Below are 10,000 nucleotides of genomic sequence, written 5' to 3'. Positions count from 1 at the left end.
CTGATCTATACTGTAGTTCAGGGGTGGACAACTCCAGTCCTCGAGGCCTGATTGGTGTCACACTTTAACTCCATCCCTAACAAACATGGCTGATTAATCAAATTGCATTCTAAACTGAAGATCATGACTAGGTGATTATTGGAGTCAGGTGTGATAGCTGGAGCTGGGGCAAAACTGTGACACCAATCAGGCCCTCAAGGACTGGAATTGCCCACCCCTGCTGTAGATAGACTATAAAGTGTTACTAAAGTATGTACTAACCCAGGCTGCGTATGTCGATGGTGATATCCACATGTCCGTGTTCAGAGCTGTGGTACATGGCCTCTCTCAGGGCCTTGAGCTTGGCCTTGCCTGTCCGGACCAGGTCCAGCTGGGAGGGGTTCCTCTCCTCCAGGCCCCTTTCTTCCTCTGTCCCCTCGGCAAGGATCTCCTCCAGGGACAGCACGTCCCCTTTCCCCTTCTCCGTCTGGGACAGCAGCTTGCGGAACACGTTCCTTTATGGGGAGGATAGCAGACAGAGATATGTGATAGTAATGATAGTGGTGATAATGTAGTGATAATGCAGGGAAGCTATGATGTTAAATGTATGGTGACGTGTGTGTGTGTGGGGGGGGGGGGGTATGTGTGTGTGTTCGCGAGAGAGAGATATGTTTTCTCTCTACCTATAATTTCTTGCTCATTGTCGTGTGTTGTGAGTATAGTCCGTGTTACCTGTGTCCATGTGCTGCTGCTAGACTGTAGGAGTTCATGTCTCCATGAGGGGCAGTAGAGATACCGTTACGATACACTGTTCCCACCATGGGGTCTGCTCCTCTCTCCAACAGCAAACTGACCAGCTCAAAGTTACCTGGGGAAGAGGTCAATATATACTATATTAGTTGAGGGTCAAGTTGAACTGAGAATGTGTGTATGAAGGTGGTTTATTGTGGATGTTGTGTGTGTCTGTCCATGAACATCTCAGCTAGTCTGCCTATATCTGCTAGGTGTCTGTGTGTACAGTATGTGTATGCTACATCTTCTAGATCTGCATAGTGCATAGTGTACCTGCAGCGGAGGCAAGCTGTAGCGGGGTCTCTGTGTAGTTCTCCATACCGTCCTGTAGGGAGCCCTCTACGTTGGCCCGGGCATCCAGGAGCAGCTATGGAGGGCAGGGGGGGAGGCAGCTTAGGGACGGTTCTACCCCAAAAAGCCTGGACACTAAATCAGCATTTATTCAACCACAAATGCTGTTTTTCTGCTTTCAGCCATGTGATTTCCATGTCCTTCCAAAACCCTTCCATGAGGCTGTGGAAAAAGTGCTGCTACACCTTTTCATTTGAGATGTAGAAGTAATTAGTTCTAGCAGTTCAGTGGAAAAATCATTGCGATGTTGGTCCATTGTGCTTGATAACCATTAGCAACGGGGACAAACAGATTGTCCTGTTTCCACTAAGTTAATACATTGCGTGCACACTGAAAGAAGGAAGTAGAGAATCAGCTCGTACTTTTCTGACAATAAAATGGGACGAACACTCCTAAATGTATTGAGTGTTTCCATTTGAACCAGTTTACATTGAGTTTTCAAGCTCAGTTCACTCAGCATTCAATGACATTCAATAGACACAACATTCATAGGATTAAGGAGAAAACACATTTTAGCCATTATTATTACCATTTATAAGTCATGATAATAATAACCATGACACCAGGATTGGGGTCAATTCCATTTCAATTCAGTCAATTCAGGAAGTAAACCAAGCTTCCAGTTCCAATTTTTCTCATTGCTATTAAATGAAAAGATTATTTCAGTTAACTTCCTGAATTTTCTGAATTGACCCCCACCCTACCTGACACTATACACAATGGGAGGTGAACAGACAGAAAACACAGTGAGGTGAAAAAGGATGACGTCACTACCTGCACGACAGGGACATGTCCGTGTAACACGGCGAAAGTGAGTGGTGTCCCCAGGCGCGTTTCGGGGTTGACTGAGGGGTACTTGTGCACTGTGTTTGGCACCTGGGAAGTCATTGGGGAGGTTCAGGGGAGAGAGATATGAAGCCATTAAAATGCTAGTCTATGCAGCAAAGACAAGCAGCTAAAGGGGGGAATCTAAAGGAGTGCTGGGTCGTATTCATTAGGCACCAAACATAATAAACATACAGAAACAGGGAAGGCTTACTTGGACTTTTCCAATAAGAAACTTTCATTTCTGTTTCTGCGAAACCTTTAAAAAAAGTTTTCCATTGCTTGCCCTAATGAATACAACCCTGAGGTAACTGGCAAAAGCAGACATCCTCTGCACAATAGCCTGACTTGTTTCTAACCAACTCGATAGATCCCATCTAGTTCTGTCTTGTCCCGCTTAGTCCTGTAGTCCTATTTGATACTTTAAACTTTCCACTCTGTTCCAGCCCTGGTGTGTCTGACAGCGATAGACATTACTCTGAGTCCAAGACTGACCTAAGGTGACCTCAGTAACTAGACCACATCTCCTCTCAGGCAAACAGTCAGTTAGGGGCTGAGACAGACCCGTGAACGAAGCACACAAACTCATATTCCCTTGAGCATCTCTCAGAGCCTCTGAAGCAAAAAGACTCGTTTCAAACTTTTCTCTAATTTACTTTTCTCTAATTTGCTTTACTTTAATTTACTTTTCCTTAATTACTCTGAGGATACACAGAGGCAGAAGTAACATTTTTAATGAATGTTTAATCTATTTGACTGGTGTGTGTGTCTGCGGTGCTTCAGAAATACTGGAAGCAAAAAACTTCCTAATCAATCAAATCAGTCGCATGCTCCATTTAACTTTATTGAGATGAATCATTGCTGCATTAACGATAAGTTATGACCTCACTGTGATGATAATGAGCGGTTCTGGGGTTTATCACTATTATGGGTGACATGAACTCTGGCGTGATGGCTGGTGGGTTACACATGCATGAGGTGATTAGCCAAGGCTAGGACCAACAGGCATAGGCCACCATTACATGTAAGTAGGCTACAACCAAAGAACCCCCTAAGCTTACCAGGGGCTCCTTGAGAAATGACTCAAACATATTAGTACAGTATTTAACATTATCTTATCATTCTTCGTATCAAAGGTACAGCTAAAAGGTGAGCTTACAGTTGTGTCTGTGTAATTAAATTGTAAACAGTGTTATTATATTTTGTACAGTAAACAGTATGGTGGCCCATGCCTCGAAATAATGACCTTCTACACACTATACAGCATGGCAACAGGAGAGGAGGAGTGGGGACAGATGAGGGACAACACAATCTGAGTTTTCTCCTATCTCACACCACATAAATTAGCCTGATCCCAGATCTGTTTGTGCTGTCTTGTCACAACATAAAAATTACCATATGAGTTGGCAAGACAGCACAAACAGATCTGGGATCAGGCTACACACAAATCATTCTACACAACATGGTGTTGCCATCGTCCCTGACCTCACTGTTGATGTCGGCTCCAGCGTCCAGCAGCATCTGGACCATTGCTTCATCCCCTCTCACACAGGAGTACATCAGAGGGGTCATTCCCTGGTAGATTAATCACACAGGGAGTCAGGGGTCAGATGATTAATTGGTCAACTTACAGTTAGGGTGGACTGTTGTTTTGTTTGACAGATATTCCAGATGTTCAGGGTTATGTGAGTTGAATAAAGCAGATGTCAAGGCCATTGTTTTTGTATGACAGTGTATGGCTGCTTTACACTGTCTTTATACTGTGAGTTAATACTGTGTTAGCCCGCTGAGCTAAAGCTTAGGCACTATCTCGGGGAGCTAAAACAAGTCTTCGGGTCTCAGACAAGGTTACTCATCATGCAAACGTGGAACCACCTCCCTTACATGTGCACAGGTCGAAGCCATCAACACAACAATCCTCAGTTTGACCGGTATCTGACTTCTTGGATGTGCTCACAGCTCACTTGGACTCACTTGGACTCACTTCCCCTCCAGCCACTTTGATTAACTAGCATGTGGAGTGGGTCATAGTGTTCCGTAGCTCTAAGTGACTGGGAACAGCCAGTGTTTCCACTAGGCTACTCAGTCAGTCTAAACATCAAAGACACACAGTCTGAAGGGAATGAGTTGGGTTCCTCAGCTCAGAACAGCCTAGAACTAAAAACTGGGTTTCCATTAAAAATGAATGTGGCTGGTACATTAGATGTGTGTGGTGGGGGGGGGGGGGTATCTGACATTTTATCAAAGCCTTTTGGATGACAACCTTTTTTTAACCAAGACAGAAGAATTTATAACTTACTTTTTCCAACAAAACATAGGTACAGCAGATTCCCTTATTGCATGGGCCACTTTTAAATATGCATTTAGAGGCCATGCAATTCAATACTCATCTTTAAAACAAAAACTATTTACGTCAAAAGAGGTCATATTAACAAAGAACATAGAGGGGCTAACAGTACAGAAAGATAACAATAAAAACTGTACCATAGAGGCACTGAAAGTTAGAGGAAAAACAAAAAGAAATGGAGGAACTTATTCCAAAAATATCAAATGTAATATATTATAAAAAATAAAGCAAACTGTATGGAATATCAGCAAATATCAGCAAAAAGCAACAAATATTTTTTTAAATCTTCAACATATACTGAACAAAAGTATTAACTCAACATGCAACAATTGGAGGTCTTGGGTTGGCGTGGTTACACAAGGTCTGTGGTTGTGAGGCCGGTTAGATGTACTGCCAAATTCTCTGAAACGAAGTTGGAGGCAGCTTATGGTAGAGAAATTAACATTAAATTCTCTGGCATCAGCTCTGGTGGACATTCTTGCAGTCAGCATGTCATTTGCACGCTCCCTCAAAACTTGAGACATCTGTGACATTGTGCTGTGTGATAAAACTACACATTTTAGAGTGGCCTTTTATTGTCCCTAAAACAAGGAGCACCTGTGTAATGATCATGCTGTTTAATCAGCTTCTTGATAATCCATCCACCTGACGGGTGTGGCATATCTTGTCAAAGGAGAAATGCTCACTAACAGGGATGCAAACAAATTTGTTCTCACAATTTGAGGGAATGTCTCACTCCGTGTTCAAGAATGACATTTTTCCCTTTATTCAGATTACAACGTCTCACTTTCGGTTATTTTAAAATTAAATAATCTCCAAAATATCGATTTTGTTTTAACAAGCCATAGAAAGTTGGTTGCAATTTCAGTTTAATCCACGAGAAAAGAAAGAATAAATAATACAACAAATATTATTGTTAAACTCAAATATACTAATTGATAAAAATATATATATTTTGGGAGAATAAATAGGACTGGTGGAGTTATGTCACACATGCAGCCAACAAAATATATGCTCTACCCAAAATTACAACCAACTAAATGCAGCAAAATGACGCTGGATTCAAAACTTTGTGTTTTTCAATTTCAATTATTATACAAATTCTTGCAATCAATAGAATGTTATATATATGGGGGATACAATGCAGATTTTGCTGCAAAGAGACAGAATTATTAGATCCTTTGTTTTGGTACTATCCATATGTAGCTTGTTTTTGGTTGCAGGTTCAGGAATGGCTGAAGAATTGCAACATTTACCTGAAGCTAACTCTGCAAATAGTACTGCTGGGTTATTTGAAAAGTCATAGTTAATCGATCAATAATATAATAATACTCTTATCTTTCATTTACCATCTGTAGAAACTATGATAATAGAAAGGTTTAGAACGTTTGTGAAACATCACAGCACAGTTGAAAAATATATGGCAAATAGAAATCAAAACTGGATGGTGTTCAGAGATGGATGGGGGGGTTGAGTGGAGCTGAAGGGTGGAACAAAAAAAACAAGATAACTAATGTAAAATATTCTGTGTCTGAAAAATGTATATAGGTTCAGAACTTGTGAAACATCACAGTTACAAATGTATGGCAAATAGAAATCAAAACTGGATGGTGTTCAGAGATGGATGGGAGGGGTTGAGGGTAGCTGAAGGATGGGACTAAAAACAAACAAAAGATAACTATTGTAAAATATATTGTGTCTGTAAAATGTAAATAGCATGTATAAGCTGGAAGTAGAAGCCGACTGTATGTGTTGTTGTCCATTAGTTTATTCCAATTAGGTGGTAGAGTTAGGGGAAAATAATAAAGGAAAATATATATATTAAACAAAATATATGACGGTTTGGAAATTATGCAGACAATTACACTGATAGAAGCCACAATCGATCTGCAATTTAACCCTAAAATGATTTTTAAAAAAGAAAAAAAGTGGAGCGTCAAATTGAGTTGAGAATGTGGGTGGGTGGTTGGGGGTATGGGCATGTGTGTGTATATCCATCCAGGTGTACATGTGGCCGAAGGGGTGCATTCGTGCTTGTAAGAGTGTGAGCATCTTTGCCAGTGCTTGCCTGCCTGCAAGATATTCCCTGTGGACTGGTGCCACGTCTGCTGTAAGTAACGTAAGCCAAATCCTCACATCATCAGTCAAATCCTCACATCATTCCCCAAGCAGTGTGTGTGTGTGTGTGTGTGTGTGTGTGTGTGTGTGTGTGTGTGTGTGTGTGGTGTGTGAGAGAGAGAGAAAGAGAGAGAGAGAGAGAGAGAGAGAGAGAGAGAGAGAGAGAGAGAGAGAGAGAGAATGTGAGTTTTTTCATGTGAGAGTGTGTATGTGCGTGCATTGTTGGTGTGTGTATGTGTGTGTCTAACTACCTGTTCACTCATCTGTTGAGCCGTCAGGCCCAGCAAATGACAGCCTGTTTGACGGTCGGTCCGCCACAGTTGAGCATACGAAATCCCAGGTCCTGGAGGAACTTAGCCTCTGTGGATGCTGCATCCAACTTCCGGGACGCACAGAAGTCATCTGTCCTGGTAGGGAACAACAGGAAAAGATCAATTAGCTGAATCAGAGTTACACTCAGCTTCCTATCAATCCTCTGGATGAACATGATTTGCATGTTAACTGATTAGTGTACATGTGAGGACAAATGCTTACTGTATGAGGTTATCTGGTTTTCGTGTGTGTGTGTTGTGTGTGTTGTGTTGTGTGTGTGTGTGTGTGTGGTGTGTGTGGTGTGGTGTGGGTGTGTGTGTGTGTGTGTGGTGTGTGTGTGTGTGTGTGTGTGTGTGTGTGTTGTGTGTGTTTTGTTTATTTTATTCACCTTTATTTAACCAGTAGGCTAGTTGAGAATAAGTTCTCATTTACAACTGCGACCTGGCAACAACACAGAGTTACACATGGAATAAACAAGCGTACAGTCAATAACACAATAGAAAAAAAGAAAGTCTATATACAGTGTGTGCAAAAGGCGTAAGGAGGAAAGGCAATAAATAGGCACATATAGCGGAGTAATTACAATTTAGCAAATGAACACTGGAGTGATAGATGAGCAGATGATGATGTGCAAGTAGAATACGTGTGTGCAAAAGAGCAGAAAGTAAATAAAAACTATATGGGGATAGGTAGGTAGATTGGGTGGCTATTTACAGATGGGCTATGTATCAGCTGCAGTGATTGGTTATGTAACGGCTTTCGTTGGTGGAAGGAGAGGAGGACCAAAATGCAGCGTGGTATGTATCCATAAAACTTTTAATCGAGAATGAATACAAAAATGAACAAGAGAATAAATGAAAACCGACACGGTCCGTATGGTGCAAACACTGAAACGGAAAATAACTACCCACAACCCATAGTGGGAAAACAGGCTACCTAAGTATGATCTCAATCAGAGACAACGATCGACACCTGCCTCTGATGAGAACCATACTAGGCCAAACACATAGAAATATAACGTACAGACCAAAACATAGAAAAACAACATAGAATGCCACCGCAACTCACGCTGACCAAAACTAAAATAAAAACATAAAAAAGGAACTAAGGTCAGAAGTGACAGGTTAGCTGCTCAGATAGCTGATCTTTAAAGTTAGTTAGGGAAAATATAAGTCTCAATGTGTGTGTATGTATGTATGTATGTGCATGCGTGTGTCTCTGAGTTCAACTGAATGTTGTGTTTCAGAGCTGCGGTGTGTCCCTGCGTGCCTGTGTTGTGTGTTTCAATGCCGTACTTGATGGCGAGGTTCACAGTCCACCCTGGCAGCAGCAGCCTGGCGGCCTGCCGGACGTGTCACTGTCCACTGAGAAGCTACGGCGGTGCTCTGCGTGGGCCACCGACACCCTGAGCCACTCCATTAGAGGAGGTAGAACCAGGAACGGCCTGCAGGGGGAGACACACCAACACACAACACACAACCACAACCAACACCTACACAACACACACACACACACACACACACACACACACACGCACACACAGGAGTCATCAATATCAGCTATCGGCTGAATGGTAGTCTGGTTGTAGTCTTGTTTCAGTACATACCTTGGATAAGCTTAGCTTACAGAAATTCAAACCATTGCCATTCAGAGGATCCGGGTTGGAGGGACACAAAACTGACTTGAGATCTGTGTCTTGGGGCAAAGTTTCCTCCTAATCCTTTATTCAGAGACCCTAACAGCTGGTTCCCATTTCAAATTACATTACACATATTAATATGTATCTGCACCTGTCTGTCATAGACATATTATTATTAATATGAATATATATGTCATGTTGATATTGAATAATATTGATGTGACTCTCTAAGTCACTGCTTGATATCTCATACAGGATGGTTCAATGTGTTGAATGTCCTTGACCCCAGCTTCACTCCTTTATTTGTAATAGCTATATGTCACTCATCATCAATCTGTCATTCATCAATGCTATTCTAACCTGAGGGAGAATCCTGCTCTTTAGTGATTCAAGGTTTCATCACTGCACAAATGCAAATTACTCTCTTCAAAGACATGGGAAACATGTGACCTTGAGGCATTATGAAGTAATTTGTACACGTGTTTTCAAAATATTACATTATCTTTGAAGACTCACAATTAGGCATAGACCTAGCCAAGTTTTAAAACGTGATTGGAATCACACAACTTTCCCAATTCCGCTCTACAAATCTGCTCGTTAGGAACCTTTCTTTGCAGAGCGCAGAGCTAAAGCAGACTGGGAAAAAGAGACCTGGGGGACATATTAGCCGCTAGCTCTCCATTACAGGGCAGTAAAGTCTGGATCTCCAGAGGAGGCCTGCTCATAACCAACTTTCAGCTTTTTCCCCCACTTCCCCTCCCCCTGACAGGGGTTTCCACATAGCCTGTGGACATACTGGGCCGGTGAGGTTATATAATGTATAGAGATAATGTACAGGAGTTTTTCCTCACCATGTGATATGGCAAGGAAAAACTCTGTAGATAGATAACTATTTGCCATAAAGTCATCAAACACAGAATTACTGAAAAATATATTGCGTAGGACTGTAAGAAGAAAAAATGTATGTTCTTGAATTTGATATACCCAAAGGGTATATCTGAGCCAAAATGGTTCCAATGACGTCAGCTTCCCAGTTCCCAGCAGGGTAAGAGTTTGATCAAATTCTGAAGGCACGGACACACTGGTTGCGTTTGCCGGCCGAGAGTACTTAGCACATCTGTACAAAGTTGCGAGCCGTAATTTGCAAACAGAGCGCAAACCYATTTTACATGTAAGAATTGCTCAAAAATGTTGTCAGTCAGTCCCTAAAACACACTGCGCCAAAATGAGAGGCAGATAAACGCAGATGAACAGCTCCCCTTGGGGGAACACACTAAAACATGGACTTCATACACACTAAAACATGGACTTCATACACACTAAAACATGGACTTCATACACACTAAAACATGGACTTCATACATTCTAAAACATGGACTTCATACATCTTTTAAAAAAAAACAAATTGGGGGACCTTTCCAAAAAACAAACCCAAAAAAAAAAAAAACCCCCTTAAAACATGGACTTCAACACACTAAACATGGACTTCATAACATACTAAAACATGGACTTCATACCACATTCTAAAACATGACTTCATACATCTAAAACAGGCTTCATACACACTAAAACATGGACTTATTCATACACACTAAAACATGGACTTCATACACACAAAAACATGGACTATTCGGGAT

At 41.6% G+C, this 10,000-nt stretch overlaps 1 protein-coding gene across 1 annotated transcript in view; it reads right to left on the bottom strand.

Moving 5' to 3' along the window:
- The window catches only part of LOC111962509 (ankyrin repeat and BTB/POZ domain-containing protein 3-B-like), a 111,370-nt gene that overhangs the window by 11,923 nt on the left and 89,447 nt on the right, over positions 1 to 10,000 (bottom strand). Inside the window, 10 exon segments of the mRNA XM_023985649.2 lie at positions 262 to 494; positions 712 to 847; positions 1,045 to 1,138; positions 1,897 to 1,998; positions 3,433 to 3,522; positions 6,664 to 6,701; positions 6,704 to 6,819; positions 8,015 to 8,042; positions 8,045 to 8,077; positions 8,080 to 8,168. Of these exon segments, the coding sequence (XP_023841417.1) occupies positions 262 to 494; positions 712 to 847; positions 1,045 to 1,138; positions 1,897 to 1,998; positions 3,433 to 3,522; positions 6,664 to 6,701; positions 6,704 to 6,819; positions 8,015 to 8,042; positions 8,045 to 8,077; positions 8,080 to 8,168 (959 nt within the window).

This window comes from Salvelinus sp. IW2-2015, linkage group LG4q.1:29 (assembly GCF_002910315.2).
Source record: "Salvelinus sp. IW2-2015 linkage group LG4q.1:29, ASM291031v2, whole genome shotgun sequence".
Lineage (NCBI taxonomy): Eukaryota > Metazoa > Chordata > Actinopteri > Salmoniformes > Salmonidae > Salvelinus > Salvelinus sp. IW2-2015.
This window is presented reverse-complemented; position numbering and strand designations above follow the sequence as displayed.